This window comes from Gasterosteus aculeatus, chromosome 3 (genome assembly GCF_964276395.1).
Source record: "Gasterosteus aculeatus chromosome 3, fGasAcu3.hap1.1, whole genome shotgun sequence".
Taxonomy (NCBI): Eukaryota; Metazoa; Chordata; class Actinopteri; order Perciformes; family Gasterosteidae; genus Gasterosteus; species Gasterosteus aculeatus.
The window spans coordinates 11,506,769-11,524,443 of record NC_135690.1 but is presented as its reverse complement, the minus strand read 5'-3'; the positions used below and the strand labels follow the sequence as shown (position 1 = coordinate 11,524,443).

General features: G+C 43.4%; 1 protein-coding gene across 1 annotated transcript; it reads right to left on the bottom strand.

Annotated features, from left to right (window-relative positions):
* Nucleotides 1-718: 718 nt before the first annotated feature.
* LOC120816483 (unconventional myosin-VIIa) lies at nucleotides 719-17,272 on the bottom strand. Its single transcript, XM_040172119.2, has 50 exons — nucleotides 17,152-17,272; nucleotides 17,030-17,059; nucleotides 16,720-16,821; nucleotides 15,771-15,923; nucleotides 15,472-15,540; nucleotides 15,260-15,375; nucleotides 15,025-15,152; nucleotides 14,771-14,913; nucleotides 14,354-14,467; nucleotides 14,096-14,249; nucleotides 13,559-13,635; nucleotides 13,323-13,442; nucleotides 12,841-12,983; nucleotides 12,544-12,754; nucleotides 12,295-12,430; nucleotides 12,046-12,212; nucleotides 11,754-11,894; nucleotides 11,085-11,243; nucleotides 10,807-10,899; nucleotides 10,415-10,509; nucleotides 10,091-10,175; nucleotides 9,873-9,974; nucleotides 9,552-9,668; nucleotides 9,218-9,454; nucleotides 8,866-9,120; nucleotides 8,590-8,745; nucleotides 8,419-8,487; nucleotides 8,216-8,340; nucleotides 7,822-7,948; nucleotides 7,346-7,465; nucleotides 6,736-6,909; nucleotides 6,337-6,564; nucleotides 6,010-6,177; nucleotides 5,779-5,896; nucleotides 5,482-5,620; nucleotides 5,212-5,381; nucleotides 4,946-5,124; nucleotides 4,593-4,702; nucleotides 4,283-4,437; nucleotides 3,687-3,840; nucleotides 3,405-3,560; nucleotides 3,178-3,283; nucleotides 2,825-2,938; nucleotides 2,473-2,560; nucleotides 2,287-2,393; nucleotides 2,007-2,192; nucleotides 1,720-1,836; nucleotides 1,538-1,621; nucleotides 1,211-1,324; nucleotides 719-1,086 (listed from the first exon to the last, which is right to left on the bottom strand). The coding sequence occupies exons 2-50, from the start codon at nucleotides 17,039-17,041 to the stop codon at nucleotides 994-996; spliced, it is 6,486 nt and encodes a 2,161-aa protein (XP_040028053.2). The 5' UTR covers nucleotides 17,042-17,059; nucleotides 17,152-17,272; the 3' UTR covers nucleotides 719-993.
* Nucleotides 17,273-17,675: the final 403 nt, after the last annotated feature.

The following is a 17,675-nucleotide window of genomic DNA, read 5'->3' as shown; positions in this document are numbered from 1 at the left end:
ACAAAAACAGATGTTTTCTGTTGAAATAGTTTCAGTTTCCCGGGCATTAAATAATTGGCTTGTCATTTTAAACATCGTATACTAAAGTCAGCAATTTCAAAAAGACACTTTTCTCAACATTTAATGATGCTGTATGCATTTTTACAACGTCCAATGTAAGTGGATATGAATATTCAATGTAATGACATGTTCATGGATTTAGATGATAATCCAACCATTGATTTATTGATTGATTCATCTTCTTTGCTGGTTATCTTTAGCGGGCCGTGGGAGGGCTGAAGTCTATGCCAGCTGGCGTTGGGGGAGAGACAGGCTACACCCTGGATTGTTTTCCAGTTATTTAATTGCCAGGGCATTAAACAATTGATAGGCAAATGTGTCAATATATAAAGGTATAAACATATGTAGTGTTTTCGAATGTTTTTTTGGGGCCATATGATAAACCCAATGTTTATTAAATAAAGTTTGATTGCATGAATTGCAATCCATCTTTGACATTTGTAGGCTAACTTTCCAAGTGGAAAATTCTAACAATAATAAATAAATAAATCTATTAATATTTTTGAAGAGTTTCTAGTTGTGGAGGTGGATGAACAGTTTGACAAATAACGATTGAAAACGTCTTCATTCAGAATTTGACAGATAGAATCTTGTATTTAGCATACTTTAGGGTACAAGTTTACAGTGTGCAGTCTATTAAATGAGAAAGAATTCTGAGTATGTTCATATATATTTTATTTTTCTAAATTAAATCACAAATAATACCCCTCATTGTACAGGCAGAGTATTATATTAATCGAGTGTGCAAATCCAAAATAAAATAGTGAAATAAGAGGGCGTTCAGATGAAGAAAATATATTTATATACGAAAACATGGAATTAAGCAAACAATATATTTGTTCTGTATACTGTATTTTAATGTGAAGGAATGCAATAGTTATTAAGATACTAATCAAAAGTACATATAAATTATGCACCGTTGCTCTTGAAGCCTCAGGAAAACATTTGGTTCCTTGGTCGGAAGTTCTGCCTCTGCCTCTCGTACATGGTGATGTACGATCTAAGAAGGTCCTCCATTGTGTGGGCCTTGTCAAGAAACGATTAATAAAAACAATAAAAATGAACTCTCAGGAACAGACTGATCAATAGAATAATGTATTTGCTTGTGCATTTTTCCATTATTAAAAATAAATATAAAACAGCCACTAACCTGTGTGGTTTCACAGACAAAGATGTTGCCCATGGTGCCGATGGTCATCTCAAAGTAGCCGCTATCGCTTTGGTACTCTGTGATGCGGCTGAATGGGTGCATAACAAGCAGCTCCTAAAAGGTTTAAAGTATGATTAGGATACATGAGAATTACCCCCCCCCCCCCCCCCCTTTCCCCCTAATGCTTAATATACAGAAATAATATGCAACATACTAGATTTAATAAGTGAAAGGAAATACTAAAAAGAAACCTGACAAGATACCATATGTTACATTACTAATAAGGAAGAGGATGCATAATGTTATGGATCATTTAAATAAACTTACCTTGGTAACTGGGTCTATTAAGCAAACCCCTTGCTTGCTGATGGAGATCAAAACTGTATTTGGGTAGCTAGAGTCACAAGTTTGCTGCAAAGTCAAACGCACATAACATTTTAATGAGGCCAAACAGTTTCCTCAAATTGTTGTCTGACAAACCACGCTGTAAATTCATCCTGAGGACTCACCTTGACTTCAAAGAAGGAACAGCCAAAGGTCGGCCAACTCGAAATGTCTTTCAGGAAGGCGATTTTGGCCTCCTGCACCGTGATGCCACTCTGCCTGTTATAGGCAGATACGATGTGCTGCAAGCAGGAAAAAGAAGCAAAGAGAGTTTTACCCAGTGAACTTCCCTTAACAGATTCATAGGATTAAACGGCAGTTTACTCCTGGTGCCTCTCAAAAAGAGTTATTCAAAAGATAAAAAAGAATTGTCGTAAATGTCTGCTCCGCCTCTGCACGTCCTTTCCTTTACCTTCTTCCATTCTTCGGGGGACATGATTTTTAACTGGTCGGCAGGAACCAGCTCCCTCAGCATCCTGGGGATCATGACGAACTGCGACCTGTCCGAATCTACTTCGACCCTGAAGAGCAGCCCGCCCAAGTTGGTCATGTCCTCTTTCGTGCAATTGTGGTATCCACGCAGGTACCTGGGCAGCTCCTATGTGGCGGCAAAAACAAGACCATACTGCGCGTGTCGAAGAAAAAAATGGAGTGAAAGCCGTCCAAGTGAAGAGTGCGTTTTGGTTGCATACCTGTGGGAAGTGGAAAGTTAGATCTGCGACCAGGTCTTTCCCCGGGCTCACGTTGAACCAGAGCTTCCTCTTGAAGATCACCCGGTACGGCGCCATGGCTGGGTTGCCTGGGATGTTTAACCTCAGTTATAAATAAGGAAAACCACCGACTATAAACATATGAAGGTGTTACTATTGAAGAATTACCTTCTTTCACTTTCTTCGCTTTCTTTGGAGCCTCTGAAGTCTGCCTTAAACTGTCAAAAAAATAGTTCTGCTCCTCCATGCTTACGAGCTAAAAACAGAATAATGTCAATATGTTATGAAACAGGTTAGAAGTACATCCGTGGAATTATCAGGCACCAACTGAAGATTTTTAATTCACCATTGTTGAGTCAATGTTCTTGAATGAGTCATATAATCCATAGAAGGAAATGTCACCTTGGACTGTATATGATCAACATATCTTATTACATCTCTGTCTTTTTTGTCAAAACACAATGTAATGAATGGCTAAAAAAAAAAAAGCAACTTCTTCAGGCACATTTTCCAACCTGACCTTGTTTGGCGTTTTTAGGTACAGGCCGTATCCTTCAGCGGAGCTCACTTTGAGCTTAATGGCGATGCTGCGGCACAGGGTTTCGATTGTGCTCGTCGACTTCACTTCAAATATCTGCACAACATAAAGAATACAAAACGTTTGCTGATATGAAAATAGACTGTGATAACATATTGAAGTATGGAAACAGTCACCAAAAACTGATAACGAAATAAAATACATTTTAGCTTCAAAACTCTCTCCATTAGAAATTATATATTTTTTAAATCATGCTAGATAAAATCAATAGTATGATCAAGTGCACGCTGATGGATATCCCATCCGAGTGTCTGGAGGCGGGTGTTGTGTCGTACATCACTTGTGTCGTTCGGGAAGTGGATTTTATGGAAGATCTGGGTGCTGTTCTGTTGGATGGCATCCACTTCTACCGGATGTGGGGGAAGCTTTCTGGGCTCCTTTCTGAGGTCACAAAGCACAACCACTGTGATTTACCAACATGCGCTGATGATTTCTATTACAGCGATCAACTCACAGGTGCAAAGAAACGGGAACAACAAATCATTTCTTATTATAGCCTGACCTGAACATCTGGTGCAGCCTCTTCAGGCAGCCAGGAGCCAGCTGGTCTCTGGGCCGCGACTCCAGGAAGTGCTGAGTGTGTTTCTGCAAATTGGGACTGGGCCGGAACAAGCCCAAACACAGCCACATGAGCTGCCACCCACGCTCCATACTCAACCTGAGAGGGAGGAAGAGCGAGCGCAACAGGCAGAGGGTGGGAGGGGGGGGGACAATATGGGATTTTATTCGTCGGCTCTTTTTGTGTGAACGGTTCAACATACAGAAGTGCGGGCGGAGGGAGCACCTGCTCGGGTTGTTGGTCATCTGTCTCATGATCTGGCAGTAGACCTCATCCTGCAGAGCTTCATGTTGGGTGGCGGGACCAAAGATCTGGTCCGTCAGCTCCAGAGGACTGCGAGCGTGTTTGATGGGGTAGTCGCCCATGTACTTCAGGACAGGTGGCAGCCGTGGTCAAGGATTCACACAGACCGGGTAATTTGTCACACAGTCCTTTGTGTTTTGTAGACCAGGGGGTGTTAAACACAAGGCCAAAGGAAAAGAAATTGGCCCACTGGATGACCTTTTTTAGAAAAAAACGGACCGGTTCCCATTTCTGTTAGTGTTAAATGGGAAGCCAGTTTGCTTATTCAGAGCACCTTTTACGGCTGAATGAATATCACATTTGGTTATCAGACTCATCCTGACAAAAATATTATTACAATACCTGACAATCTTCATGTAACGCAGTTTTCTCGCCATTCATTTGGTGCATGATAGCGTATAACAATCAAATGCTATGAATAATGTTTCGGCTATGTTCCTGAAAACGGGGATGTGAGTGGAACGGGCGTTCCAACTTCGCCCTCGCCTGCACCAGAGAAGCATTAGTTCCAAGGATATCAGTGAAGATGCTGCAGGCCAGGTTGCTGAGATCAGAGTTGCCGAGCAGGCTCTTCAAGAGAGGCTGTTTGAGAGGTTCTCTGGAGCAAGCCCACAGTCTCTCCCTGACGACCACTTTACCGGCACCGTGTCGCCCGGATTCTTTAGCTGCGGGCCTGCGACATCGAGCAAACTGCGTGAGCGCATCGGTCTTGGAAGCTTCCAAGAAGAGAGTTTTGCTCTTTGAAAAATGTTGTGATGACGTCTGTCATATTGTTAGATTAATATTCAGAATGGGTAAAAAATAACTAAATAGTGATTAATATAATACCTGAAGTAATCAAATGCAAACTCTTTCAAAGAGATGGGGGCCACCGTATCGTTTCTCAGGTTGTTGTTTTGTGCGGTTGATTGTTTCCTCTGGCCCGGACAGAGAAGCTCCTGAGGGGTCAGAGGTGGTTCATTAATTACACCAAAGGGGGGAAACCGTCATCCTCACGGAACCACGGCTTTATCCGCACACCTAAAAGCTCACGTAAAATGACATTATGTAAATACTAAAAACAATTTGACTAAAGGAATTTATAGATAACCCTCTTTCTATATTCATATTTTACATTTGTATTCACCCAAAGTTGAATGCCGAAATGCATTTATTTAACAATAAAAGATGGGTAACTCTACCAGCATAACGTCGGTGGGCTTCTCAAGAGTTGGCAGAAACTGCACCGTATCCTTATGGACCGCACACTCGGCACCGGTCCGCTGGTTTGTAACTTTCATCACGTTCTTGTCGGGAAAACCGCCTTTATCTTTTACTAGCAGAAGGTCGCCTCGTTTACAAAGCAGGAACGCGGGGTCGTCTGCAGACGGCGAGAGAAAGAGAGGCAACTGTGTTTTTACTGCGCGTGTGGGACGAAACACCGCCACGGTGATCTGTGGGCTCCTACCTGGTTTACCGACATCCTGTTGAGCCAGCGCGTACACGGAGCGCCGTCTCAGCCCGTCGAGGTTTTTCTCAATGAGGGCAGCCATTTCCACGGCGTCCGCCGATGTCAGGACAAACTCTCCTTTGACTGTGGCCAAACTCAGTGACCCTGTGTCACTAAAATGACTGTCACTAAACAGGTTGTATACAACCAAGTATTATTTGTTTGACACGTTTACTCAATTTTTTTCGCATTAATGATTGTTTCAGCAGAATTACAAATGGTCCTTACTTGATTATGCGTACGTCCTTTACTTCGAGGTAAGGAATCTGAAGGAGACTCTTGTCTCTGCCGTCCATGAAGAAGACGCCACTCGAGTTTACAGCCACAAAAAATCGGCTTTTGAGCAAAGAAGGTCCTGTGGACATATCTGGAAATGCAAAGTTACAGAAGCTTAATCTCCAGTTAGAGTAACAATATGTTGTTTACTCCCTTACAACGTCGTTTTAGAAAAACATTTAAGACCCCTCTGGGTGTTGAACCTGCATGTTAAATCCTGTGGGTATTATCAGCAGCATGATGACTCACCTGAGATCAACATAGCTTCATAAAACTTGGAGAAGTGCAAGGGCCATGCATGTTGTGCGTTGCTGACCAGTTCTCCTTTTACGCTGTCTGACGTCTGGTTCCCGTTGATATACGGACCCTGCAGGACCAGGAGGTAAGAATTATCCCCTGGGGACTCTTTCTATAGTAGCCAATAGAAAATAAAGGGAAAGAATCTCATTTTGGACTGTTTTTTGATTGCATGCACTTTACCTCCATGTGCGCTGTGTTGATGAGTTCGATCCACTTTGTCTTTGACTTCTTCTCAAGAAGTGTTGTGGAGATGCACTCCTCGACCACCTTTCCGACGTTGTCTTTGTTGCAGGCAGACCCAAACTGGATGTAATAGTTCTGCGCTCCCAGATGGACGTAATCGTTGTCCTGAGAGATGCAATATATTTTTATTGGATTGGATATTTTTATCGTCTTCCACAGAGAAATTATAACCAGCGACGACACAAATTGGCTGGGTTGTCTTTTTGAAGAAATGAAGTTATGATAAGAATGTCAAAGTAAAGACCTCGTATTTCTAAGCCTCACATTGTCACTGGTGTACTCTCCCATCTTGATTCCCTTGATAACCTGTCTGTAAATCAGGTCGGTGCTGATCGGGTCGACTGAGGTGTCGTGCCAGGGTGTGAACAGTTCCTTGCGGATTGAAAGTCTCCAGGGGGCATCCTTCTCCTTCTTGCCTTGCCTCCTCATCTCCTGCTCACACTGAGACACTGCATCGAATACGTGTCTCCCACTGCTGCCCAGAGACCACATCTGGAGACGAGAGACGGTTTCACTAAGTGGGATTCCCTGCAATCCTTTGAACTGCGATTGAGCACCGATTTAAACGATATTGAGAAACTGGAATCTCACTTTATGGGTCAACAAAAAGCAGGTGCACTCAGAAGTTCTGAACGAATAAACAGGAGTGCAAGTGCCGCCCACCTTTTCATTGAAACTGATGTACAGGGAGAATCCATATGTGTCCCGAAGACCAATCTGGTCAGCCACAGCTTGACAGACTTCAGCGGAGGTGGAGGCGGAGTCCACTTGTAACCTGATGGCACGATCGTCCTCTATGGTCACAGCCACATCTATTGGCTTCTTGGACTTTGCAGCCTGTCAGTAAGGGTAACACAGATAAGACTGTATTGTAATCAGGCCGAGATGATAAACACACAGGCTCCACGTTCTTGTAGCGCACTGCACGCACCACCGGAGGTTAGCTTTTGCTTGTGACAGAGGAAGCTGAAAAAAGGGTGACTTTAGGTGGTGGAAATAAAGTTACAGGACTAGTACTAAAAGAAAATAAGCAGTTTATAGAATATTATTCAACTGCCAGTCTGCCATTATCACCTGTGAATAATTTCCACTGATATGTGGGTTCCTGCTGTTATGGAGTGTAACACCTGCGCCCTCAGACCGGGCTTATCGAGGACTACGTAAAACAATTCAATATTTTAAAGTTTAATACATGTGAGGTGTGCTTGTTTTCTTCAACAAAAAACTTTAAAAAAAGAAAATAATTAGAAAAAAGAAAATTCTGTGTTTCTACCTGTTCCTCGGTCCAACAGGGCAACTCCTTTCTTGCTGAGTTGGCTGCTGTCCGAGTCAGTCGCTCAGCACAGTACTTTCCGTAACCATCCGGACCTCTGCAGACAAAACGCTCCAAATACTGTGGAACAGAGAAGAATAGAACAGGGTCAGCTAAATACATCACCAAATAAAGAATGATTTCATGGAAAAATATTTAAAAATGCCAAAAAGAATGAGCAGATGAGAAGACATTTGACTTGACTATGTTGCAATGAACATACATGACGTTCAGGTAAGTATGTACGCTGAGCAAAGGTGTCAATTTTAGTTGACTACGTTTGAAGATGCATCCAAGGTATTTTATCTTATTTTTATACTTTTGTTTAAATCAACACAGAGGGTGGGCATTAACTACAAGGTGAGGCGGCACTAGACAGGGTATCAAGTATTTGGATTTCAAGCTGCTGTTTCAATGAAAGCGTTCCGCAGACTGACCTTCATAAAGACTTCTGAGGGGGGGAAGATCCCGAGACAGATGGAAAGAAGGATCCAACCTTGCATACGACTCCTCCTGTTCTTATTGTTCACCAGCTGCTTACAGATCTGGCAGTAGATCTCATCCCTGCACAGGCCAAGAAACATGAAATAAACCGCGATAAACAAGACCGTATTAGAGGATAAGAAGAAGTGAACAATGAGTGCAAGAGAACCTCTTGGAAATTCAGAAATTGATTGGAATGTTAAAGATGGGTAAAACAAAACACATTGGAATAGTATAAATCCAGTGCTACAAGGATGCAAAAATGCTGCTCCAATGTATATGAATGTTATATATCTAGATATTTATATTTCTCTCTCTCCATCATGTCAACAATCATCCCTTCTCTACCTGATGTTTGGTCTCGATAGAGCGTATCCAATGATGAACTGCAGTTTCTCCAAAGATGAAAGTGGGCGATCCAGTGTCGGGCCCTCTCCGATCAAAATGTTGTCCTCTTCTGTAAAGTTCTCTGGCTGCAATTAATTACTATGAATTAGCACATGAATCAACACAGAAAAAGCCGTTCAACTCATAGCGACATTAGTGCTGACCTCCTCCGGAATCATGGACGCTTTTCTGCTTCCACCTCCGAGCTTCTTCTTGTTCTTCCTCATTATTTTCTATTCAGAGATTACATGAGGATTAGACGGTACTGACTGTTCTTTGACGTTCAAGGGGGATCTTCTGTACTACAGCAGCAGCAGCTGATTGTCACATGTTACCTGGTCGAGGCCCACCAGGCTGCTCAGCCTCCTGCCTTGCCTCTGAGGGAGCTGACGGGACGCGATGGTGGACGATTGGGACGTGGCGTCCACAGGTCTCGGTTCCGGCATGTCCCCCATGTAACGCAGTATGATCCACCATATAGTCAGACAAGCCTGAGGGACAAGATGAGAAAAGAACGAGGAGAAACTGGGGTGAGCTTTGGAAAAAGCTAGAAGTCTTTGAAATCTCTGGCAGTAAGACAGCTGTCCCTTTGTCGGTCCATGTCCCCTCACCAGAGCATCGCCCTCGTCGTCGTGGTGCAGAAGCGGCTGCCTGAGTCTCTGGTTGAAGTGCGTGTGGTCGGCGTTGCCCTGGAAGTGTAGGCTGCTGAACGCGTTGAAGGAAAACTCATCGCTGCCCTCGTCAAACTCGTTGTCTTCCTCCTCCTCCTCAACTGATGGGGTGGGTGTTGATGAGGCCGCAGTGACGATTTTCTGCTCTGATGTCTCAACGGATGTTTCCTCAACCGGCGTTGGCACGTTTCTCTTCTTGAAAAAAAGGTAAGTTTGGGAAACTAGACGTGATAAAAGGCTAATGCGTATTTGCATCACATTACGGTACCACGCAAATTATTCATTGTCTTACCTGAAATCCATTGGATGGGGGTGATTCCGGTTTTATCACTTCCACGGGAGGCGTGGGCTGGAGATCGCTTGCGTCGTCCTCTGAATCCCGCTCAACGATTGGCTCGGGCTCCTGGTGCGCTGGTTGTAACCGAGCGATAGCTGCCAGGCGCTGCTGAAGCTCTGAGGCGATCTTCTGTTGGTTCTCTTTTGCCAGAAGCAGAAGGGAGGCCTGTGAGGGGGTTTGGGTGAAGAGAAGCTATAGAAACAGGAGGTGGGACGGTTTATTTCTATAACACACCTATTCTTTAACATTGATTAAATTAATTCTAGTTTTGGGACTTTTTTGCACTCACATCTTTCCTCTTTTTCTCAGCTATTCTCCTGGCCAGGAGTCCTCTGCTGCAAGCCTGCAGCAGTATGACTGCCTCTCTCTTCTGCTTCCAGCCTTTCCTCTCCCGGTAGCCCCGAACCTACAGTACATCAGAAATGAATCATTATAGTATAAATAATGAACTAATCTTTTTCTTTAAATGTTTTTGTTGCAAAAGCACTGACAATAATAATAGGAGTGAAACCAAAATATATATGTTCATTTTCATTACAACAAAGGTACTTGGGACATCAAAAATGATTAATAAAACAACACTGTAAATGAATCTATGTATAGTAAGAACCTGGCTCTGTATGGTGAGTGCTGCCTCCCGCTGTCTCAGGTGCTGTAACCGCAGCTTCCGACTGCGGATTTTTGACACCAGCCGCTCAAAGCCTTTCTGGATCTGGTTGAGCAGGAGTGGAAAAAAAAAAAACGGACAAGGTCGCTGGAGTTAATGCAAACATCAAAGAGAGCGCATGTTGTCAGCTACACGCCCTGACTGGTTATTCATCGTCAGACCTTTCTCCTAATTTTCTCCTGTTTGTAAGCTCTCCAGTTCTTCTGCAGCACCACAGCAGCCCTCCGCTTCTTCAGGAAAGACTTCCTGTAAGACAGACAAAGGCAAAAGAAACCTCCGTTACTCTATGTCACACACGTCTTTAACTTATACACCATATTTCATGTGAAAGTACAGATCTTGATAACACATCGCAATGTGTCCCTAATCTATAGTGATAAACAGACCTTTTGAGATAAAGAAATAGAATGTAGCCATGACCTCGTTCAGCTCTGAGCTCATTATCTCTATGAGAGTTCCCTTTTTACTCTCCTTAGACGCTGTACCTGTCTTTGTGTCCCAGCATGACCCTCTGGATCACCAAAGCGATCTTGCCGAGCCTTTGTTCCCTCAGTCGTTCCAGGACGGCATCATGAGCGTCCTGAATCAAAGTGAAAAAAGACGCATTTCTAATTTCTAATTTATACAGAGAAACGTTGTTGTTGTTGTTGTTCTTATTAGGTGGGATAATGATCTTGGATTAAGTCATCCAATTAAAAAAAACTAAATCAAATTTACTGCAGCACACAGTAAACACTGGGAACCAAAGACAGAAAGTAATGTCAACCGTTAAGCTGCTTCTACTTTCTAAGCTAATGTTATTACAGCTAATATGCAGCAATGTTCTACTATGTCGACGCTTTGGAACAGCACGGCTGGAGTTATACATTTTCCTCACCCTCAGGAAGATCTTGGTCCTGCCTATTTTCCACTCGTCTGCTCCTTCTATCGCCGTCTGGCAGATGGCTTCACAACAGGCAGCAGCTGTTTCCTGGAGAGACAATAAAGTTGCTGAAGAGACACTAATGACAGCCCAAATTCCAACAAAGGCAGTAAACCATCACGTGGCCGTAATAATCGCGTGCACAGTATCAAATGGGGAGACATTTAGCAACGAGAAAGGAATACCGCCCACAGAGGATTTGTGAGATCAAACGTGTGATTATGACGACTAACAGTTTTGGGGTCGCAGACGGTCGTCTTCAGGAGCACCCTGTAGCGATGCAGGAACTCCACAAAGGTGTGGCGAATCGGGTACCCCAGCTTCCGGATGCGGATGGTGTCCATCATGCCGGAGTACCTCAGCTGACGCATACACAGCTCTCTGTCAAACACCTGCAGGAGATGAATTATAGGATATTGTAGAGTTTATAGAACAGCATTAATGCTTTCTTCCTTCAGCAGCATATCAACAAAAATAATATACAAAAAAATCATCCAGTTACTGTTACTCCCATCAGTGGCAAAATGGTCGACCAATTTCTTTCACTACAGTCATGACAGTAATATAGGATTAAAAAACAAATTCTGGGGATGAATGAAGAGAAACCATACTAATTGATAAGGGGTCGTAAAATGTTCCAGTTTACGACCCCAACTATATCATCAGGTGATATTTTGCCGGAAATTTGGTCTATTACTTTATGGCACAAAACAGGTAAGTGTTATCCTGTGCAAGGACAGATGTCAGATGGGAAAATTCATTTAAAACATGTGGTTAAGGCAACACCTTCATTATTTTAGGAAACAAACTAATTTACGTGAAATGTCTTGATGTTTGTTTTCTCAACCTTAATCTCATTCGCTTAATGAACATACTGAAAAAAAAGCTCTTGTGCCATTCACCTTCGACTGCTTTTCATTGTTTGGTTTGAAGCAGCGGATGAAGAAAGGCTGGCAGGCGGACAGAGCCTTCATGAGGGAGTCCAGGGACTGACGGAACTGAGCGCTCAGCGTCGTCACCTGTTTACGGCTGTCACTCTGAGCCTGCACGGATGAGAGAGATGAGACCCGCGTTAGGAAAATGGGCAATGATTTGGAAATTGGAATATGCGCCACAAAAAGAATCTCCATCAAAACCAGGGGTTTATATTTGTAGCAAAATGCACAAATTGCTGATGAGGTTATTGTTTCCTACCCGCAGAGAGTTCTTAGGTGTCATGATGACCTTGCTGTTGTTACCGATCTTCCCAACGTTGGTTGAAAGCTCAGTCTCAAATATTTGATGAAGCAGCTTGTTGGTGGTCAAATCGACCATCTTGATTATGTCAAAACTGACGGCATCTCTGTTCTTTTCCAGGAACCCTGAACAGAGACAAGAACATTGCTAAGCGCCTAACATTACTCATTCGGTTGGACTTCTTCTTCTTGCATTTTGCCGTTGTACCTTTGGAGTCATAGTGAACCACGCCTGCAAAGTGGCGAATCCCAAAGTCTGTGTGGTGTTCACTTTTGGAGGCGATGTAGGACTTGTTCCCACTGTGCTGCTGGTTCATCTTGTTCAGCATAGTTAGGTCGGAGCCCTGTGGTACACCAAAACATATTTCCAGTCAAAAACAAGAGAAAATATTTTATTAGCAGGTTTTACAGCATAGTCTTTGGCGCGTGTGAATTGACTAAAAAACAGCATGGTCACCTTTGGAAAATGGCTTTCTTCATCGATAAGAGCCAGCAGGTTGCAGGGTTTCACAGCCAGAACGTCCAGGATGTTTTGATTGTCACTAAAGCGGATTTTGTTCCACACGATGTCTTCTTTCCGGTACTCCTTCTGCTCCAGCTTGAAGATGTGGCCCACGAAGAACTGCTGCAGCTTTTCGTTGGCAAAATTAATGCACAGCTGCTCGAAGCTGTGAAGCAGGACGACGTCAGGTTTTTTTTTAGCTGCGAGTCGCGCTACACTCTGCTGGAAGGGAGAGTGAAGAAATGTCCTGACCTGTTTGTTTTGAAGTTCTCAAAGCCAAAGATGTCAAGCAGGCCGATGGAAAGGAAGGAGGATTTGGGGTTGTTGGCCAACTTCTTGTAGATGACATTGTTGATTTTCCCGACGATCCACACGAACAGTTTATTGTAGATTGCCTGAGTGATCAGCCACACGAAACCAAGGAATATAAACCACTAAAATGCATTTGTGACTGTATGGTTGTTTGTTCCAATCCCAACTGTCCCAACAACTCTGCCCCCTTCCTTACACACACACACTTCTATTATACTGAATGAATGCTGCTATTTAGGTCCCACTCAATTATTCTCTCTACAATCAAAGTTCAAAACACGTCATGTAGGTGAACTGGACACGCTTCCTTATGACTTACGCAATATCTAACATCCAAAGGGTAATGTGCACATGTTTCCTCCTTGGTTGAAAATCAAGATCCAATAAGGAAGTATGAAACATTGATTTACTGGCTTCATTACCTTGACGAAAGCGTCTCTGCTGTCTGAGGCCTGTTCGGCACTGAGGGGTTTGGTCACCCTCTCTCTGTTGGTCATAAAGGAACGATGGGTGAGGCTCGACGCCAGGGACGACTTGTGGACCTGAAAAGAGCAGACAGGAACTTCCTTGTTCAATGCTGAAGAATGAAGATTAATGGTGCGGCAGGTTAAGGTTCACTCGTGTCGACGCACACACACAAAAAGAAAAACGAACTCACCTCCAGGATTGATGCTGCGATGCTGAAGTGTTGTGACTTGCTGACCTCACTGGTTTCCAAGTTATTTTGCGTGTTTGCTGGTGGGAACACATGATCAAACGTAAGAACAACACAAAAAGTATTTGATGGAGCAACTTCCTGGTTTATCATCTGAGGAACTATAATGAGGAGGTGCTGTACTTTCAAATCATGCTTCTTTACACATCTACTCCATCACATATAGGGGGAAACAGTTGTAGTTAATTTATTCAATAGGTGTAGTTACTTTGCAGATGATCATGAACAAAACCGTTGGTGATTTTGTGAAGTGGAATGTATTGTTTTAGGTTAATGTACACAAAACATACAGCACATCTTTTTCACTTCCTGTAATAAATGCTGTTTATACATTTATGCATCACACATGATTACATATAACCTGCACATCGGCTGTTTATCCCCACTGCTTGTACGTACGACTGAATTTATGCCGCCGCACTTCTATCGACATATTAAAATGATTATTTTAAGAGAAAAATCTAAAACGCTAACACTCACCCTTGAAGCAGATGTTCCCCAGATGCAATATGGCTGCCAGCAGCTTGAGGATTTCCTGACACTGGCTCTCTGAGAAGGTCAAGACTTTCATCGCGGAACAAATGATTTTGTAGTCTTTAGCATCATCCCTGCCCTCACAGTCAACAGTGTCGCCCTGCAGCGAATGAGACGGGAGGTTTAGATGGATCACTTGTCGATTGATAATGTGTTTGCTTTGCCTGAGGCGACAAAATGAGCAACAGGTAGATATTGCAATACCTTAGAGAGGAATGTGTACTCCTTTGCATCTCCAAGGCTCAAAGTCTTCTTCTCCTCTGCTGTGACTCCTGCCAGCATGCAGTAAAACATGTGGTAGTTTCTCTCGTGCGGCGCCTGAGGTTGTGGAACGACAATGCGCTATTATTGCTACAAAATAAAAAGGCGTGTGAAATGGTGTCACTTTTCTGGCAAATGGCTGAGCGAGTAACATTTCATGTGGCTTTTTTGTATCATCAAACCTAAGCACGGAGCAGGAGCGTGGTGACAGGCAACATGGAATGATTGACTTCCTGTACAGGATGCAGCTTGTTGACCGTGGATAAGTGCAGGTTTATCTAACCGGCCTGGCTTTATGGGTCTGCGGCATAAATCTGCCCCGGATAACAGGAGACAGGTGTTTGGACAGAGACAACTCACCTGATGGCAGACACGAGACTTCTCCAGAAGATACTGTTCCACGCGAGCGCCCTCGATCACTCCGTCCTTGTTGAAGAAGATCTCTAAATATTTCCCGAAGCGGCTGGAGTTATCGTTTCGGATCGTTTTTGCGTTTCCAAACGCTGCGTGGGAAAGAACAGTGACATTTGAGTTATTTTTCTTTATCTCAGCTGACAGCTGTTGCACATCTGTGCATCATTGAAGTACTAGCAGTAGTTGTGTTGATGTAGTACCTTCTAGTATCGGGTTAGACTGCAGGATCTGCTCTTCAATCTGCTGGTGGGAGAGCTCACCGCTGACTGCTGCCAAGTACTGCAGGATAAGCTTCGTGCTCTCGGTCTTCCCTGCTCCTGATTCCCCGCTGAGGAAAAGCGAGAAAAAAATGAATCAGGAGGTGAAAATACGGAATACCAACTCTATTCCAGACTGCCTATCTGCAACCGTTTCCGGCAGAGTGATCGTTCTGACCTGATGATGCAGCACTGGTTCCTGAGATTACGTGTCATGTTACCGTAGGCGGATTCAGCGATGGCATAGATGTGGGGCGGGAGCTCCCCGAGCTGTCGACCGTGGTACATCTGAACCTGAAGGACAGCAGGATGCACACATGAAGAGCCAATGCAATCTACAGGAAAACGATGAGAAACTGTTGTGCTATTAGTAGATTCTACCAGCCCCACCTGGTCGACTGAATATAGAGGGTAGGCCTGATACGGGTTCACTGCTACCAGCACGGAGCCGGTGTAGGTCTACAAACAGAAGAACACGGGGGTGTAAAACATTTATTATGTACGACAGTTTATTTTGTCAAGATTTATAGGATACCAGGATCAGATCTTGTTTATAACAATAAACCAGCCTTCAGAAAAATTATGTAACTGTATTAAGAGAAGATACTTCAACCCAGTGTTGATTTGTAATACAATATTTTGGTAAAACTGAACTTGAAAATGATTTGTTTGTTGCGTGTGTGCCTTACATAGATGATGTCTCGTTTGTGTCGTAGAAGGAGATTCCTGAGGAGGCCGGCCTCATTCATGTCCCCGAGTTTGATCATGTCATCCACACCCTCCACTGATGTGGGGTGCATGATCTTGAGGGACGCTTCCTGCTCCTGGGAAAGACTCTTTTCCTGGGAGGTCAAAGAAGAATTACCACCTTGTGGTCCTGCGCCTCCCTCAAACCATGAAGCTGCAGCTTACGTCACGTTCACACCAAATCATCGTCATCCTCATTTTATCGCATCAGACGTGAAAATGACGATGCTAAGCCCCGCCCCTTTCTGCTACGTCCTCAACGCTGTCAGAGCTGACGTCACTGTGGAGCTCACACTGTCCCCAACTGCACTCACTGATTGAATAACTGATTCATAGATAAAACACAGGAGAATTTCAGAGAGAAGGGGACAGAAGGATATTGATGATTCTGGTTAAGAAAATAAAGACAGACGCTGTGTCCTACAGATCGCAGTGTAAAAGTGAATGACACTAAACAATCATTATAAAGCTAAAAGCAGCATATGTATTGCATTCGATTTAGCTTCCTCGGCTTGTTTAGCATAAGTGTGCTAATGTTATTTGCCAATATTAGCTCCACAGTTTAAGGAACGTACACATCACAAATATCTTTTTCACACAACAAGACCGGCTCAAAATCCACAAAATCAGCCTGAAAACAAAGAAACTGGAACTACCAAAAGAATTCTACGGAGCAGAACCCCATTGACCTTAGATTTGGAAACTATGACCACAAAAAAATCTGAAATCTAGTTTGTCCTCAAATTCGAAAGGAGGTTCGAGTGAATTTTGAGTCCTTCCAGGCCTTCTCGACGTATCAAATTTACGAGAAGGCTTTACAGAAGCTAGATCCCGGCTGGAAACGCGTGTATGATGCTTCAACCCATGACTTTTACTCCAACGAGTGTTTACCTTTCCATCATCATCCACCAGTAACCGCCGACCAGATTTAGTTACTTTGACCTTTGCTCCGATGGGTACCCCGATGTCGGAGTCCACCCACACCCACTCCCCCTGAAAACACGCAGCACAATAAAAGGTGAACAATTCCACTGTTGTGTTTTAATGTCCGTCAGCATACTGAATTAATGATTAATGACCAGCGTTTATCAGTTTAAAGCCTTCTCTTGAATGAAAAACTGCTGGAAGGTCTTTTTTTCCGCTGAGCAGTAATCTCATCTATAAAATCCACACTAATATCTGATTTTTTTTTTCCTCTTACCTTTCTCAACATCACCAATTTTCAGCGTTCCTACAAAAAGAAATCCATATAATGAGTTGGGATGTTTCAAAGAAAAAATGGTGGCAAAAGAATCACGTTTGGTTCAAATTGAGGAGATCTACCTATGGTGAATCGGCGGTCTTCATTAATTCCAGCTCTTCGAGCGCGCTGTCCTGCTCCCGAATGACCCGACGAGCTCTTGAATCCGTCTCAGTATGAAGGAACGGACGCAGCTCTCCTTGGACTGACGCATTTATTTTTATGGCGCGACTTTGAACCCGCTGTAAGGCAAAAGGAAGAGGAGGAGACTGGTCTTACACAGAGGTTATTTCATAGCAGGCTGGTCTTGACTGCACACAAATTTTATTTGATGAGTAAATCTGCAATGCGTTCTGATAAGTAATCAAGAAAAACCATGGCAAATGTAAAAATACAAATCGGATGCCATTTCAGACCATTTTTTTAAAACAATGAGCACATTTCATATATTGATAACAAACAACCCTTTATATATATATATGGTCTTCTTGTAAGTCATAAAACGAGTGTCGTAATGAATTTATGTGCAGCTTTTGGACGGCGGCTTAATCAGAGGTGGAATCTCACCGACTGTCATGTAAATGAGATTAAACCATCTTTTTATTTA